At 42.3% G+C, this 18,971-nt stretch overlaps 1 protein-coding gene across 1 annotated transcript in view; it reads left to right on the forward strand.

Moving 5' to 3' along the window:
- CDH20 (cadherin 20, type 2) overlaps positions 1-18,971 on the forward strand; it is a 226,850-nt gene that overhangs the window by 146,748 nt on the left and 61,131 nt on the right. Inside the window, exons 2-5 of the mRNA XM_012651737.1 lie at positions 5,816-6,222; positions 14,520-14,814; positions 15,370-15,489; positions 17,912-18,079. Of these exons, the coding sequence (XP_012507191.1) occupies positions 5,977-6,222; positions 14,520-14,814; positions 15,370-15,489; positions 17,912-18,079 (829 nt within the window). The 5' untranslated portion in view covers positions 5,816-5,976. The remainder of the gene's footprint in view (positions 1-5,815; positions 6,223-14,519; positions 14,815-15,369; positions 15,490-17,911; positions 18,080-18,971) is intronic.

An 18,971-nucleotide genomic window follows, 5' to 3' on the forward strand; every position in this document is an offset into this window, starting at 1 on the left:
TACAGTCCAGGGAAAACTACAGGATTATCCTACTTTCCTAAAATTCTGTACAAGGGCAAAGTTGTAAGAGAAAACACTGAGCAGCAATTACTTGCAACTTCTTATCAAAGAAGAACATTAGCCAAAGAATTACATTTTAAATACATGCTTTTTTAAATGAACAAGCACACATTTAATTCAATTATAAATGTCTCATAAGATGAGGAATTAGTGAGCATGTGGAACAACTCTCAAAAGTCAAAATTGATCATTCTTGTCTAACTGTAGTCAGAGAAATTGCCCATGGACTGGGCTGTAGTTTCATTAGCTTGATTAAAAGTGAAAACCGGAGGAAAGGTAAAGTAGGTCAAAAACTTGCTCCCTCCTTGAGGATTAAAACATTTACTAGATACTAAGTATGGGTGAAAGGATCAGAAAGAATCTATTTGCCAGCCTCAGAGGATATGGAAAGAAAGACAGGGCATCCTCGACTGCAAAAATTGATTATGAGAATGAAAAGCAAAGAGGAATTGGGCATGAACTCTAGAGAAAGGATTTCTAAAGTGGAAATGCCTTTATTCATGACCTGAGCTATGGAATTGATAGCTAGAGGGTTGTGGTATATACAGGTGGCACACAGCAGGTTTTATTATGGGACTGACCAGGTTTTTCAAAGCCAGTTCTTAATTATATAATCCAAGCTTTCTACCACTTTTTCACTCCTCTCTCTCTCTCTCACACACACACACACACACACACACACACACACACACACACACACACATCCCTACCCTTATATAAAACTAGATATTGTTCCTAAATGTCAACCGAGCCTCCCTACACCTTCCCCTCACCCACATCCACCCCACAGTTCCATTTATGAACTCTGCAGTCCCATTTATAATACAGCACTCCCTCAAATAGACCAGTTTGGCTGTGGGAAGGAAAGGGAGAGCAAGACGGAGTGGTGGGAAGGGAAGATTTCTGAGAACTGACAACAGCTTGAGTGAACACTACTAAGAGCTGAATATTAAGGCTCAGGATTTCCACAGTTTTTGAAGAACTTGGTGGAGAAGGAATTCATAGAAAAATAAATAACCAAACTTAGAAAACCAAGAGTGATGACCACCTTTCCTAAGAAATCTCTGTGGAAATTAAGTATTCTTTGTTTTTCTTCTTCTGTTCAATTTAAAAAAATAATAGTAATGATAATATTGTAATTCCTCAATTCTACGCACACCATCAATTTATTAAAAGCTTCTCTGAGGGGTGAGGAAAGCACACTACAAGCACATTAAAGAAATAAGTACACCCTGATATTAAGACACATCCCATTTCAGACAAGTTGCTGGGGGCGGGGGGTGTTATGAGTCAAGTGAGGCTTGAAGGAGGGGAATGCAAAAGAGAGCGCAACTCAAAATCCAGGCAATCCGGTACCCAGACGACCTCTTCCGGCTCTGTCAAGAGGTGGTTGCCTCCATAGATGGGTGGCTTTCAATAGGCTGTTGGGTCGATGGCCACAAAAGAGCAATGGAGCTTCCACTCACCTAATGACTGCCCAGTAGGAAACCGAGATGTATGGAACCTTCGAAGTAAATGAAAATGACTTCCAGTCAGAGACCCATCTCAGCTTTCCATACGCAAAACCGTTCCATATACATCCTTTCCAAAACAAATCCCCAGTGACGGATTTTGGTCGGTAGCACAGGCACGATGCAAACAGATCCAGAAATGTTGAAAGTTTACTTGCAGGGACATTGAAAATGTTTTTTCTATGGAATTCCACAATGGGAATATTGTTATCTGTGAACCATACATATTCAAATTTATGATCATCACAGGAACTTCTCACTCTAACTTACACCATGACCACGTGTGCTGTTCATTTCCTGGGCGTTCTGTGCTCTATACCAGAGGATTCTGCCTCCTAAGTAAAATGGGTTTGTTTGTATTTCTCAAGAGAGAGCCTTGATTGGGAGGCTGAATAACGTTATGACATTGAGTTGGATTCTGATTTAATGTTGATGTACCTTACGGTGCGTTGTCATGTTTCATTGTAATATCTAAGATCTCCATAAAATCTCTTTTTTCTTTTTTCTTTTAAGTGCATTTTTGAGGCTCTTATTATAAGTAAAAGTGATAGCTTAAGACATTTAGCTGCTTAAAACCATGACACCACCATCTATATTTACCTCTATAAAGGCATTTGACCACATCAGAACCTTAAAATACCCTCTCTTCATATGGGGAGTCACTAGCAGAGCCGACTGAGTGCTTCTACGGAGAGGTCACGTGAGCTTTGCTGAGTAGCACTTCCATTAACCATGAAAAGCTCAGGAAAACTGGAACGATGAGGAAAGAAATCAGAGGAAGACCATAAAAGCCCAGTTCATTTCAAGGAGAAAGCAGTAACCATCCCTCCCTCCTACATTTTAAATATCACAATGAATTTAAGTAACAAAATAAACAATTCACTGAGAGCACACTTTATGTACAACTTTAATTTCTTCCTACTGTGTTCATTACCAAGCTGTTTGCTTTCTAAAGGGAGGATGGGGGGAAAAACTTTTAAAAGACTCATTTAACACAGAAGTCAATTTCCACTAATGTATTCTTCACGTGGCATATGTAGTCTTCCAAAGCAGATCTATATATACAAATATGCATATATCTGTATCTTCTTTTATAAGAACAACAGCAATTAGATTAGCCCATCCCCAAACACATTATTGCTATTCATATCCTGTAGGGAAAAAACATGAATATGAGAACCATATTATTTATAATAATTGCAAACTGGTTAGTATTTCTGATAGAACTGTTTTGTATAAAACAGCTCTAACTGTGAAAAGAAGAATGCTACTATTGTATAACCCAGCTTTTACCTTCTAACAAGTTAGGCAGAGAATGTTTTTCATGCATTCTGCCCTAAGAAAGCAGAAATAAAATGCTTTCCATCAACTGTCACTATCAAGTTGTTTAAGACAATCCTGGAGAGTTTACAGGCACTGCCATCTTTGTTACTTCGGGTTTGTAAAGGGGAGTCTGAGAGGGTACTATCAGCTTTTACAGGATTACCAAGGGCTCCTCGGGACCTCAACACCCCAAAGCCACTTTCGTACATGCACAGTGAAAGAAAAGAAAATGAGAACTTTGCACTAGTGTGTAGGAGGCCAAAGTGGGCAAGAGAGGGAGATGCAAGCAGAAGCAACGGAACCACCTACAAAATATTCATCACAAAGCTTCCAACGAATGCTTCTTTCCTTGAGCTCCTCAGATCATGCCTATAGGTAAAAATAAGGGGTTTTAATTGGCAAGAATGCATTCCTACTTTGCAAGACATGGGGAACACAAAGGGCACTACTTAAAATCCCTCAAAATTCCCTCAAATTTCATTCTGTCCATAGAATTTAGCCAGTGGAAGCAGGATAGGGGACATCTGCACACCTGACACACACGTGCACACGCACCCTTAGATCCAAAGCAAGCTGCTAAAACTAGCCAGAGAAAATAATCAATATGTGTGCTTAGGCAAAATGTGCATATATGAAACACAGACATTAAAGGAAATACATTAAATAGAATGTATATGTATATATTGAGTTCTATCTTTGATAAGTGCAATTCACGAAAGAATTTTCTCTACTGTTATCTAATAGCTATCCTTCATTAAATTTCCTTCAATGGAAAAACAGTGTTTGATTATTAGAGAAGTAGGCTAAGCCAGAATCGGCTACCAAACAGTACTTATCGCAAATGTGAGATCTGAGAAATAATACACATTAAAAGCCCTTTCAGAATTTGGTCGCAAAGGTGCCCATGAAATAAATATATGTTCCAGCCTCAGCTCCATCATTTTTACACAGGATGCAGGTAATTTATGTGACTGTTCGAATATCAGTTGGTAATTTAGTCATTTACGGAGCGCTTTTATCTGCATTATCCCATCAGATTCTCATCATAGTCCAATGAGGGAGAATTACTGTCCCTGCTTAACAGATGAGGAAACTAAAGTTCATAGAACAAGTCAGAGGTAATGAAGATGGAACCAGGAACCAAACTGTCTCTTAGTCTAATGCTCTTTGAGAAATGATAGATACGTTTGGATCTTACAATATATGGAATATTCCCTTTGTGGTTTACCGATCATAGTACTCTGGCAGTAGCTTTATTGGGCACTGCCCTTTAGTCCACTTTCTAGGTCCTAAAACAGCACCGCTATTTCCCATCAATCTTTTTCATCAACTCATCTCCTGGGTTAAGATTCCTTCTTCCAGAACATCCCCCCTTACACAAGGATCGGAGAAACATGAGCAGGGTTTCTGTCCACCGGTCCAAAGAAAGAGGGAACAGCTAATATTTGGTAACTCACCTTTCAGCAGCACCATTGTTCTTTATTAGCAAACACATCACCCTTAGTGAGGTTCACCTGGCCTGCTGCTTCTTAACAATCAATCTGCCTTTAGAGCCGGAGCTTGTAAGCAGCACAGCCTCCCATTCTAAAAAGTTCTATAGTCTCCCTAAGGTTTTTCCTTTTTATAAGATCTCATTGAAGTGATTTCCTATACAGAAATGAACTAACATATTGTATGAAATGATTATAAGATTTTTTAAAAATTCTTTCACACATTTCAATAGCCAGGATTTGAGAGGAAGCCCAAACCAGTTCTGATACTGACTGGTGGAAGGTGGTCACTGAGTTAGCATCAATGCGTTGACTTTAAACCACCTGTATAAATGAAGCATTATTTAGTTGCACAGATTTGCACTCTCCAAATACACACATTTGTTCTGAGAAGATGACAGTAGTTCTTCAAATTAACAGTGAAAATATAATACTAAGCCCACAGAAGACAATTTGGTTGTTTTGACAGAGTGACTTGAGTGCTATGCCATCTCATTAAACCAAGCCATGTAAGGGAAGAAAAGGTTTATGAGGTCACAGCCAATGTGTGAGGTCACCAGCTAAATCTGACTTCATAGCAACAAAAGGAATTTGACTGATGAAAATGTATCCCAGGGTAGAAGTTAATATCCCTTTGCCTAAATGACTCTTTCAGGTCAAGAAAGGAAATGTGTTGGCTAGACTCCCTTGGCTTGCTCACAGTGTCATGTGACTAATAGCACTTTAAAGTCTGTTGTGAAGGCTATAATGATTAACTGACCATTCACACCCTAGAAAGGTCACATTAGCAGCCCCTATCAGCACTTCAGAGCCAAAGCAGTAGAGTGTGAAACTTGAATTCCACCATCAGCTCAGAGGATGATTAAAATCAGAAGTGATCCATGGCTGCTTATAAATGAAGTCCAAGGTTTCTAGCATTATCAATAACAAGAGTAGGCACAAGATATTTGTGGATGACAAAAAAAAAAAATGTTTGATTTTGCTACTTTTTTTAATGAGCTAAGAAAAGCAGTTGGGCTAATGGAAATATTAGTTATTAGCTGTAAATTTTGGAAATGAATGCTGTTTTTAAGAGTTTAGGAGGCTGTCTGATCATAAATATTTCAGAGAGCACACTATTAATTCAAGCCAATCAATAATACAGCATAACCCTCCAGCTAAGTTACCATTGAGAAGAAATTTATTCACCAATTTTATTCCCACTGAATCCATATCCAAAGGTTTGGGATTGATTAGAGCAAGATACGTTGTCTTCTTTTTATCAAAACATTATTTATTACTCAAACATCTCTAAAGCAATAACCTGTTATGACAAATTCTTTAATTCATTGAGTAGAAAACTGAATATTTACTGACATTTCTTGAAAACTTGCAACCAGCCTGCAGGGAAGAATTTGACATCATCACACTGTGTTTTCCTTAACTTGACAGGAAGTCAACTTCAAGCAGATTGACTTGAACCAGGATCTCATTGGGGAAGCATAAGTGTCCAACAAACTGTGGGGTTTTTTGTTGTTTTTTTTTTTTTATTTGGAAAATACTCAAGTTTCAGTAGCTTATCATCCTAAACTTTCTGAAAACCTGGCAATCCCATGTGGACTTCTGGTAGAATGAGCAATGCAAAGAGCTGGCTTGGACTTGGCATGTCCTTGTACTTCTGGGGCCTGATGGACCTGACGACCTCCGTTCTCTCGAGCACCCCAACACCACCAGGTGAATTCGAAGCCCTCCTGTCAGACAAGCCACGGTCACATCAGCGGACCAAGAGGAGCTGGGTTTGGAACCAGTTTTTCGTTCTGGAAGAGTACACTGGCACCGACCCTTTGTACGTCGGCAAGGTAAGAGATGCCAAGGAGGGGACCTACTTGGTGTCGGGTCATCAGACGTTGAAGTTGGATGTGCATACGGATTGAATATGAGTGCTCACCTAGCCTGTGTCTGAGGCCTGAGAAAAATGTGAACTAGTGGCAGGTTACTTGACACGTAGCTAAAATATAACTTTTGCTTTGTCAGATATCAGTCAGAAAGAAAAGATTTCTCTCCTTCTCTATGTCTCTGAGGGGGGAAAACCTGAAATTAGGATTTAGAGGAAAAGCCTCTGACCCTGCAAGAGCCAAAAGAGTCCCAAAAGAGCAGCAGCCACCCAGGAGTGACGGGATGGGGAAGAGAGAAACTGGGAAATGCAGAGGGGGGAGTACAGACTTTTTTTTGCTTTTTATTTTTTTTTTTTTTCCAAAGCATTTCCACAGGTATTGCCTGAGGCCCAAATTTAATGAAAAAAAAAAAAAGGATCAAACATTTTTCATTTCAGAAGATCCTAGCATGTGCTTTAGGGTAGTTGGAGACAATCAATGAATATATTTATAAACTTTATACTCGAGTTCCCTTGATTTAATCTATCATCGTTTCATTTTTAATCCTGGCTTTCTCCTGTGTTTACTTTATTTGGATGTTAATCAGAGACCATTTTGTGAAAGCAACCAAGTAAGAGAAAATGGGAGACACGGAACTAATTAGAAAATAAATAATTCATTCAAATGATAACTTAAACACTTGTGTAGTGCAGAGGCTGAGGGCATGGGTTCTACTTTCAGACACACGTGGGTTCAAAGCCCAGGCCGGCCAGTTAGTTCCAGAGTGACTTTGGACAGGTCGCCAAGCCCCAACGGGCTGTGCTTCCGCAAATGTTGAATGGGGGCAATGAGAGAACTGCTACTTCTCAAGAGCTGCCTACACAAGCTCTTCTAACACCCACTCCTTGACCCAGTCATCTGCCTGTGTGCCCACCGCTGCACTGAAGCTGCGTTTTTCACCACTCCTCAGGGCCTCCCTACCATCCGACCCAATGGCCTCGGTGTATGACACCTCCCAGTCACAGCCCTGCCCTGTTCCTCCTCTTGACTCGCTCTGCTCTCTTGGCATCGCAACCATCACAATCCCTGCTGTTCCTTCTTTTTTCCCAGCCTCATTTGCCCATCTTCTCCCTCCACCTCACCCCAGGTTTTGGGAGCTTACCAGCCTCACCCTGGCCCCTTCTCCACCCACACCCGTTCCCTGGGTAGACTCACCACCCCTGTGGTTTTAAATACCATCTCTATGCCAAGAAATGCAAAACCTCCATCTCTGGCTTAGACCACTCATCCAAACTTCTAGACTTATAAATCCTACTGCATACGTGACGTCGTCACGTTTTTGACTCTTAGGCTTTTCAAATGTAGCGTGTTTCACAAGGAACTCTTGTTTTTCCTCCTGAACCTGGTCTGCCCTGGTCTTCCCTAGCTTAGCATTGCCATCACTCAAAATTCCCAGAAGCAGAGACCCTGGGCGTCACCCTTCTTTTTCCCTGCCTCCTTCTCTCCGTCTGCAAATTCTGTTAGTCCTAAGCCAAAATAAACCCCAACCCCTTCATTTCCCTTATCTCTATTATCTCTCAACTGGGCAAATATGTAGCCTCCCAGCCAGTTCCCTCCTTCCCCCCCCACTTCCTTCCAATCTATTCTCCACCATGATCTTTTCAAAAATTAGATCAGATCAGGTCACTCCCCTATGTAAGTCTCCTCAACGTCTTCCCTCTGTGTTGAACCCTCCAAATGTCACCCCGCAGCTTACAAGGCCATCCCTGCCTCCTGGTGCCAAACACATCCCGTGCTATTCTCTCCCTCGCTCTCATGTTCCAGGGACATGGTCTTCAGGCAGTTCCTAAAACTTGCCAAACGTCACCTCCATGTCCCCCCATAATGAAATATGCTTCCCCTGGCTTCCTTCATGGTCACCTCTTTACCCTTCAGGGCTCATTCTGAATCTAAGCCTTCCTTGGCTATTCTCTAAGGCAGGCCCCTCTCTTGGATTCTCACCACCATTATTTTTTCACAGCTCTAACCACAACCTGCCGTATTTATTTTTTCATTTACATGTTTATTGTCTGAAGCCCCTGACTAGACTAGAAGCTCAATGTGAGCAAGAATCTTGCTCCCATTTCATCCCCAAGGCCTAACACAGCACCACTCATAGAAGGTGCTCAAGACAATATTTAATGAATGAGTAAATAAATGAATACCTCATGGTCTAGCAAGGATTAAATAAACTAACACATGTAAAGCACTTTGCACAGTACCTGGTCCAGATTAAGACTTTAATCATCACTATCCCGTAGTAGTAAATAGTAGTAACAGTAGCAATAGTAGTAACAGTACTGCTAATGGTAGTAATAGTACTAGTAGTACAAGGAGTTCACTGTGAGAATTCAGCAGCTCAGTAATGCATACCTAATGCAGCTGCAAATCCCTTGGCCTCAAAACCTGTGAATTTTCTTTGACTTCTCCTTTCATTGTCTCCTTTATCCTTCATGTACAATCAGTCACCATGTCTGTCCAATATTTCCATGCCAGTTTCCTCTCACACTCACGTCTTCCTCTCCAGGCTCCGTCATTACCCGCTCCTCTGTTCTCCATGATTAGATTAACTAAGCCCGAGCTGCCTGTCTCCCTGTGGAGAGGTCTTCCCATCCCTCCTCCAGGGCTCAGGACATTTCTCTCCTTGAAGCACCCTTGCCTCTGATTAAGAAAGCACTGGAGCTCTCGAATGCTCATCAGAGCTCCCACCATGTACTTCAAGGACTTCCTCTTCCCTCAAAACCTTGTCTCACAATTTTTCAACTCAGGTCCTCATCCCAATCAAGCTGAATCTGCTTACTGGCTCCAACGCCCGTACCACATTTATCCCTAGCCCAGATGTGTGCCCACACCGCTGCCCTGCCAGGACATGCGGTCACCTCCTCTCTTACACCACATTCAAATTCCTCTGGGTTCCAGGTAAAAGCCACTTCTACACATCCTCCATCTGCTCAGAATTCCAAAGACTTCTAGCTTCTCCATATTTGTAAAACGTTTCTCCCAAATAGACGCATGATACACGGCTACTGCCAAAATAAGTTTAAGCAAAGAATATGTTTGTACTCAGTAATTGCTTTGTGTGCATGTACAATTGAGGGCTCTCCTCCCTCCTCCCAAGGGTAGAAATGGAGACTCCCCTCCCCAACCTCATTTACATCCCCGTGACACTGAGTAGCTAGCACAGAACTGGCCACACATAAGTGCAGAAAGACAAGGTTTTTATTGGACTACCATGTACCATGTGTCAGTCACATTCACGTTAAGTATTATAATGTAATCATTATGATAATACTATGAGGTAAGTATATAATTAACCCAGGGAACCAGGCTCAAAGGGGTATGTGCATTGCCCAAAGTTAGACCATGGCTAGCAGGTAAATCCCAGGAAGAAATATCCATCACTCTTACACAGAAGCCATAGGCTTTCCTTTATATTAACCCGCATGTGGCTCTAGACTTAACCCCAAGGACATACAGAAGAGTCGGTGGTGTCAAAGTGGGATCAGGAATCCACCTGAGCCTGACTGTGTCCCAATCCCTTTATCTCTGACGTTGGGGAATACTTCGCTGTGTAGCATCCTCTAGTACTGACAATTAGTGTACACCCTTTCCTAATCACCCCAACCCAGGATACAGGACACCCGTGCATCTCGACAGTCATTTGATCCAATCAGCACACCAGCATCCAGGGAAGGATTTTACCCTGCATTGATTTGTTACCTCCACATGAAGAAGACAGTTACATATTCACTTACCCGGCACTTTCCCCCTGTACTGTCTTTTGAAAGAGAATTCATCTACCTTTCATTCTCTTTACCCCAGGGGCATCCCGCTTGTCACCTTGAGCTCTGGAAGATGTCTGTTTAGAGAGCCTGCCAGAGTATTTGCTTATTTCAGAAAGGAGTATGGCAACAATTATCAGCTGTAATTGGTATGGCCTTATAAAATCCACACTGGGCTTTCCAGGGACAAGGCAGTGTTGTGTTAAAGCTAGATTATATTGACATATGCAAAGAGGGGGTGCAGAGAGCTTGTGCTTGTGCACGAATCTGCAGGTCCAAGTCATGCCGAGGTTAACAACTACACGGAAGCTGTCTAACTGCAAATTGTAAGCACTTACGGCATTCCTGGAACTATTTAAGGCACTCTGAAAGATGACAAAAGGAGGGAAAATCGCCCTTGTTTTCAAAATCCTAAGTCAACTAAGAGTTTTCAGATTCCGCATGCACTTCCCATCATTCGCTACTCCCTTGGCTGAAGATATTAAAGACTAAAGAGGCCGGGCACGGTGGCTCACGCCTGTAATCCTAGCACTCTGGGAGGCCGAGGCGGGAGGATTATTTGAGCTCAGGAGTTCGAAACCAGCCTGAGCAAGAGCAAGACCCCGCCTCTACTAAAAATAGAAAGAAATTAATCGGACAACTAAAAATATATAGAAAAAAATTAGCCGGGCATGGTGGCGCATGCCTGTAGTCCCAGCTACTCGGGAGGCTGAGGCAGGAGGATCGCTTGAGCCCAGGAGTTTGAGGTTGCTGTGAGCTAGGAAGACGCCACGGCACTCTAGCCCAGGCAACACAGTGAGACTCTGTCTCAAAAAAAAAAAAAAAAACTAAAGAATTATTAGGATAAGTGAGATATTCACCTGTCTTATTCGATCTAAGAGATTTTTTTGGGGAAAAAATGTTTTCACAAGATGTGTTATACATAACCATGTGCTGCCAACTCCACTCAGAAGCTCCTTACCTTCCTCCGAATAGCTGGTGCTCAGTCAGTGTTAGTTGAATTAAATATGGATAAATATAAAGCACATTTTTATTACACTGCCAATTTGCTGAGTGACTTGGAGAAAAGCTGTTAATGTCTCTTCTTTGCAATTTTCGAAGCCAAATGTGTATTCTATGGCTGGTAAAGCAGAATATTAAATGTGCACTGCTGCGTGGGTTATTAAGCTAGTGTCTCCCAGCTCTTTACTCACCTTTCCATACCCTGCTCTGCGGTGCTGAGGCTGGGACTCTCCAAACCACTATTTCTCCTTTTCCAACTGGCTCTACTCCCCGTTAGGTTCTGCCCGTAGAATGTACCAGAAGTAGACCAGGAGGCAGGAGGAGGGAGAAAGGACTTGCTCCTTTAACCTCCCAGCCTCATCATGCCCCCTCAGAAATACCAGCATCACGGGCAGCATCCCCTTCTCAGAGGCCTGAGTCCCAGGTCTCAGGACAGGGGACAGGGCACCTCTTCAAAGCTCCCGAGGCCCCAGCCGCAGGGGCAGCACTCCCTCCTCGGAGGCCACAGGCCCAGCCTCGAGGGGCGCCCCCTCCAAACATTCACATGCCAAGAGCCCAGACCTCTTCCCTCTGTTGCCCCAGCCAAAGGGGCATTGGCTGTTTTTCCCTGGAGTTGTTATCTCTCTGATAGCTGAGTATTTCCTTTATACCTTTCAGTCCTCCATATTAAAGTCTGTTGAAATAACATGTAGGTTTTGTTCCAACTAGAACTCAAACTGATACAATTATATTCTTCAGAAATCGGTTCTGTGTAGGCAGATCCTGGCCCCTTCATAGCTAATAGCATCCTGTTTCCCTGTGGCTGTCTCTTCCTCCTTCTCCCCTCTCCCCCGCCGCACATGCACAAACAAGCACTCAGAAGCTACCTGAAAGGTGCTTGCTAGCCCTTCTAAAATGAACATAGCACCGTTCCACAAACAGCTTTAGCCCCACCCCATACCCTTCTCCCGGTAAAATTCCACTGAGCACGTACTACGTGTCAGGACCTCCACCAAGATGACAATCACATGGCCCCTGCCTCAAGGAACTCACAGGCCAGCGAGTTCCTCAAATTCTTCTTCCCAACACGGATGAAAGCAAAGAAAACAGATCCGAGCTTCAGGCCAGACTCCGTGTGACACCAGCCAGGAACCTCAGGAACCACGGTCACCCCTTCAGCAGCAGAGTGTGGCCTCTGCTATTTAGTAAGCACTCCCCACGAGCATGTGCACTTGGCCTACGATGATCACAAGTGTGCTTAGTTTTTTAAGGTTCACAGGACAAAATTTTTTAGATCACAAATAGATCCTCAAAATAGTACTGAGTATGTCCTTCATGTCAGCTTCTATTCCCCCCCCCCAAAATAATCTGCCATGCCCTAAATTAGCCTATTTCATTCTAAGTCCTATGCCGCATGCCTCAAAATTATGATACATATGTATATATTATATGTATGTAAACACACAGGCACACATAGTTTTTTATATACGTAATTTTAATTTAAAACACATCCTGAGATCCTTGTCCTTCTCCTCCCAATTTCATTCCTCTGCCTCAGAACACAGTTCCAAATGGAATAGATTTCCATTTCTTTGTACCCAGCTCCAAATAAAATGGCTTTCTATTCCGTACAATAATAGCTGGACACCTCCACTTTTTTTTAACTGCGTAAGTAGAAGATTTGGATTGTACAAAAAAAAGGAAGAAAGAATGATAGTACTGTATACAGAATGAGGAAATGTGAGAATTTCATATTCTAAATAGAATACTTTAAGTAGAAAATAAAATCCACAGCTATTTCTTAAGTCAATTTTATTCTCTTATTTCCCTTCTCTAGATAAGACACAACTGAGTTTCTCCAGGCAGCAAAACCGTTGCCTGCGTGATTTGGCCGTGAGTCAATTTGAGATCAGCTCAAAGCCAGACACAACCTCCAAACCCATCCCTGTCTGAGGATGTTATGAATACATTTTCAGGAGTCTCGTTGGTGTCCCTGCCATTTAATCCTCAGAGTCACACTGTCCCAGCCTTGCTTCAGGCAGCCTTCTGCAGCTTTCACCATTGGACTTTGCATAACAAAACAGCCAACAAGTTGTTTTGTCTTCTCTGCTGCACTCCAGGAGGGTTGAAGGGAGCAGAGAAGAGCTGGGTGTGTTATACCCTTTTCTCTATGCACGTATGTCATCGTCATAATTGGTCCCATTTATAGCGTTGCTATTATGGGAAAGTACGTGCTGTACATACATTAATCTCTAATGATCCCAACAACCCTTCCCAGTAATTATTAGTGTTCTTCTCCACATTTATAATATGAGGAAATTAACAGTTATAAAAATAAAGTAATTTAGCAAGGACCCTCAATTCATAACTGGTATAGACAGTGTTCGGGCCAAATGTATTTGCTTCCCCACCTTAAACCAAAAACTGGTCATCTGTTTTATAAACTAATCTCATGAACTTCATCGCTGAACTATACAAAGTGCTAACAACCCAAGCAACAACAGATTTAGTGGTGACTGACTACATTTAAGTAATTTTTTGTTGCCCCCTTTAAAGAGAGACAAAGAAACAATTACCCATAGGATAGCAGAAAACTTCAGGGCCCTTGCCACCCATACACATTATCTACAATTAGATATTATAGATACAGAAATATCTAGGCCTGAGGTAAAAAACAGTACTCCTGGACTCCTTTTGAGAGTTATTAATCAATCTGGGAAGGAATATAGTTGGATGGGCAGATAAAAGCATGTCCCTAACTCAACCATTCACATATAGATTTAAGTGACTCAATTATGAACCCAGAACTGGTCCCACCAAGAGGAGAGACACATTGATAGAAAGAATAACAACCAGCAGTTAAATTCCATTTGACATCTAAAACATAAGGAAGTATAGTCATGCCGAATGAAACTACAGAACTGGGATCACAGAATTGGAGAGCTACAAGGGTCCGTGAAGGTCACTAGTATTCCCACTACAGTGGCCTTAACCTAGTCATGAATCACTTCATCAGCTTCTCAGCCAAGTTGAATCATAAAAATTTTTGATACCCCAAAAATTAATTTATAGCAATTTTTAAAGATATTTAGGCTTGCCATTTTATTTTTTTCTTAAATGGAAAGACAGTGTTCCTTCTTATTAGACTTGCTCCTATTCTCACTTTGGGGAACTATACTTTCCAGAGTTCCTGTTTTCTATACTTCTCAGGGAGAGAAATCGTAAAATATAATAGTGAGTAGAGGATACTGAATGTGATGTGGAAAAACTTTACTTATTCATCAACCTATATTTGTTCCTTGATACAATCATGTTCAGTGCATAGTAGTTCTTTGTAGACAGGCTTCTTAAACATTTGAGTGGGGAAAAAAAATCTTCCTACGTGAAGGAAGGTCATAAGTTTGTACCAAACTGAAAATCAATTTATTTCCAACACCTGTTTGTATCCATAATGAGAATCTGGTGCTTTTTCCTCCCCAGCTTCATTCAGATATGGACAGGGGAGATGGATCCATCAAATACATCCTCTCAGGAGAAGGCGCAGGAATCGTATTTACCATCGACGACACCACTGGAGACATCCACGCCATTCAGAGGCTCGATCGAGAGGAAAGAGCACAGTATACTTTAAGGGCTCAAGCCCTGGATAGGAGAACAGGCAGGCCGATGGAGCCAGAGTCAGAATTCATCATCAAAATCCAAGACATCAATGACAATGAGCCCAAGTTCCTGGACGGACCTTATGTTGCCACCGTGCCAGAAATGTCACCAGTGGGTAAGGTGGCGATTCACTGATTTTCACAGACAGCAGTTGTTCTACAGAAGACTCATACACACATACACACACACACACACACACACACACACATGCAGAGAAGGAGAAAGGAGAGTATGTGAGGAACAGCTCACAAATTATAAAACTGAACCAAAACGACAGGAAGCTACTTAGACATTGGAATTGGCCATAATAAATAATAATAAGACTATTACTATTTTCAGCTCTGATTCTTTAAAAACAAAAGATTAGATAGAAAAGTATATAGATAGAATACTTGATTCGTAAAAGAGAAGTATTTTAATATTACTAAAAGAGCAATGAAGAGCCCAAAGGCTGTGTTGTCCTTACTTATTATAAAGAATTTAAAACTCAAATAATGCTTGACCCCACTAAATAGGTACAAGATGGGAGTTACGGAAGCTTGTCCTAGAAAGGGGACTCTCCCAGTAAGCAAACATAACATTTGCAAATGCTCTGAGATTGACCATTCAGGATTGCATACAGACTTTAGCCACTGGACCTGAACAGGTTTCCGCCACTTCTCTTCCCCAGGTACCTCTGTTATCCAGGTGACAGCCACAGATGCTGACGACCCAACCTACGGCAACAGCGCTCGGGTTGTGTACAGCATTCTCCAGGGCCAGCCGTACTTTTCTGTGGACTCCAAAACAGGTACCTGACGCAAGGGTCGAGTCAGGGGTGTTTGCTTTATTCCCTAATAATTTATAGCTGCTGCTATGACAGGCCCAACTCTCCTTTTCAAGGACTCTCCAGGGAGTGTATTAACCGGAGAAGATTATTATGAGCTTTAGGATTAAGAGAGCGAACTAGCACCACCCTGGTGGGTAAGAGCAGAACTATGCCCAGACAGCATGTGGTGTCTGACTGCAGTGGCCAAGCGCCTGCCTGCACACAAAAATCCTTCCAAAAATCCTGTGGTTATATTTATTCCCAGGGACTAAGGTCTTTTATAACCCCAAGATGACCTGAGATGGCTGACACATTCACCGAGGCTCCCTGGAGAACAGAATCATTGATTGTGAAACTAGAAGGAGCCTTAGGAGAATCATCCAGTCCATCACCATTCGCTTAACAGACAAGGAAGTCAGGAAACCGGGGGCTAACAAGGTTCATCTAGTGGATACGGGTCCCTTGACGTGTGGTCAGCTGTTCTTTCCACTGAACCTCTCTGCACGAAGCGAGAACAGGGCCAGAACGAACAGTTACTGGGACGAACAGGCCTTGATGAGGGGAGAATCAGCACATGGGATGTGGCCCCCAAATAGACTGGGAAGCTCCAACAGGGAAGACAGCAGGGAGAAGTGAATGCGCAAGGAGCAACGTGGCAGAAAAGGACTAACTAAGAGAAGTTTGGGGGTTTTGTTTTGTTTTTGTTTTTTTTTGTTTCCATTTTACCCAAGAACTTTGACTACAGAATTTATATTTTAATCTCTGATGATTCCCTTTAATACTGCTTGAGTATAGCAGAATAATTATTATATCCTCGTTATCTTGCACTTGCGCCAGGCTTTCTCCTTTGTTACATCCTTTCAGAAACATTACCGTATTTTAGCCTCCTAATAATCTTGTGAACTAGCAAATATATAGGAAGTATTATTACTCCCATTTTATATAAGAGAAAACAGAGGACCTAAGGGTAATTGACGAGGAACTTGAATAAAGAAACACACAGCCTCAGAGTAAAGTTAATGGTGAACACTCAAAGTCACCTCTTGATTGTAAAGAGAAAAAACACATTTCTATTATTAGCAACCTGATAGAATTCTTTTCCCCAGAAGTCCTAAGGGGAACGAGACATTCAGAATTGTATCATAAAAGTAGTAAGTGAGAGAGTGTAAATTAGTAGGAGGAAAGAAAAAAAGATTGCAGTTAGGGACTTCTATAAAAACAGTAACTTCAACAGTTCTACCAGTGGGGACAGGGACAATGAAGGGGTGCCCAAAGGGAAGAAAAATACAGGCAGGAAGAGGGCAATGTGTCCTTTACATCCTAAGAAGAATCTTACATGATTTTGACAGTTCCCAGGGGGCATCTGTAGTGTTAAGGTCAAAAATACATGAAAAGATAGTTATTGCTGTGCCCACGGGGGCATGTGAAGAAGGAAAATGCTGCATATTTCACTTTAGAACGTTTCTACTATAATGCAACATATACATTATGAGAGTAAACTGTGGACAGACTGTTGTCCCTAGTCCCTTCCCTTTCCATGCAAAAGGTCTGTTTAGCCAAGCATCACGTTGTAAACCAGCAGTAAGTGAGCCTTTAATCTTTGCCTGGAGTGCATAGAAGTCAACTTTTCTAAGTTGAAGGGTTAAAAGGGAGATAAAACATTACTGCACATCCTTGGCAGGAGCACAACACATTTCAATGGATTGTGGTTTAGACCCCTCTTCTTAAGTGAAACCGTATCGTCACACTGCGATGCTGCTACTCACTGTCTGGGGAAGTTCATTTCTTATGCATGGTAAAAATAAACAACTCGCAGAGCATCTTTTATGTCCTAGCGCACGGAATTCAGTAAAGCACAGAGGTAAACAGGAGAACACGACAAAACAGAATGAATACATAACAAAAGGAAAATCTAATCAGAATTCCAACCCTGCTCACGGGCAGTGGGGAGGGCAGACAAAGCAGAAAAGGAGTGAGTTACCTAAAAAAGAGTCATTCACACTGCAAGGGCTCTAGGGGCTGAAGAGCTGAAGGGGAATTATCTAGATTCACAGATTTGTAGACATACGAGGTTTTGTTTTCTGGACCCAAAGCCCCAGTTTTCTTTGGTGAAACAGAGCAGTCTGAACTCGCCTTGGATGCGGCTGCCCAGGTCTGTAGGAGAACCGTTGCTGCCACCTCCTGTCTGCTTTTAGGAATGTCGCCACAGGAAACCAGCAAATCTTTGGTTTCCGCACAGCACTTTTCTGAAGCTCGGATTTTTACCTCAAGTTTAGTAAAACATGGTGACTTGCATCTCAACTCTAGACATTAACAGTGCACAGGGGAGAAACACAGAAACCGATCTTTTAAAAATTAGATCTGTGGTTTTGTTTTTAAAAGCAAAGTCATTTCTATCCTGCAGGTGTAATTAGGACGGCGCTCATGAACATGGACAGAGAAGCCAAAGAATACTACGAAGTGATTATCCAAGCCAAGGACATGGGAGGGCAGCTTGGAGGATTAGCCGGGACCACAACAGTCAACATCACCCTCTCGGATGTCAACGATAACCCGCCCCGCTTTCCCCAGAGTGAGTACCTAACCAAGCCAAGCAGGGCTCAGGGCAGAGAGGCACACCTGCCACAGGGGTGCTGGAGAGAGGCCAGTCTGAGTGTCCTTGTTAAATTCGATTACCCATGGAGTCCTTTCCTACATTCATCATGCAGTTCTCACACAGCCATTTCCCTTCTGGGTCCCAGCTTCCCACAGTACTAATGTTTGGGTATTTCTCAAACTTCTTTTCATCATCTCCTCCCTATGAAGACCTTTTAGATTTTTTTCCCTGATTGCCACACCCACCCATCCCACGTGAAATTAAATACTAAGGAATAAGATTTGCTGGGTAGAGTTGAACTTTGGTGGGCCACAAACTATTGTAATAGCTAAGATATTTTTCATGTTCCCCCTCAACTGATTTATTTTTGCCCCCCTCCCAGGGGATGACATTGCCCTGTTGAGAACCCGTGCACTGAAACCAAGCCAAAGCTGTCGACAGCACACCCACCCAGCTGACCATCTTAACCAATCAGTTCACAAGAGGCATGAAACCCTTGCTTTGTGCGGCTCTGAACATGAGGGGCATAAGATGCTTGAAACCCAGTCCCTGTCCCTGTAAAGCTTAAAATCCACTTGTTGAGAACACATTCTATACACAGGAAAAGGTAACCAATAAGCAGCACTGGTGTGCCACTTGGGTAGCACAAAATGATGCTTTTACAACAAACCAAGAGAATGAAGGCTCACAGAAGGATGAGGACTTAGGAATATAAAGGATTTAGGCAAGCAGAAAGGAAAACATTCCAGAAGGGGGAAGCTATTCATTCATTAAAAAATCTTTGTTCCAGGCACCATTCTAGGGTATGGGACACAGAGCAGTGCATAAAACAAACAAAATCTCTGCTCTCCTAGAGTTCATTTGAGTA

This window comes from Propithecus coquereli, unplaced genomic scaffold (assembly GCF_000956105.1).
Source record: "Propithecus coquereli isolate 6110/MARCELLA unplaced genomic scaffold, Pcoq_1.0 Scaffold37, whole genome shotgun sequence".
Classification (NCBI taxonomy): Eukaryota; Metazoa; Chordata; class Mammalia; order Primates; family Indriidae; genus Propithecus; species Propithecus coquereli.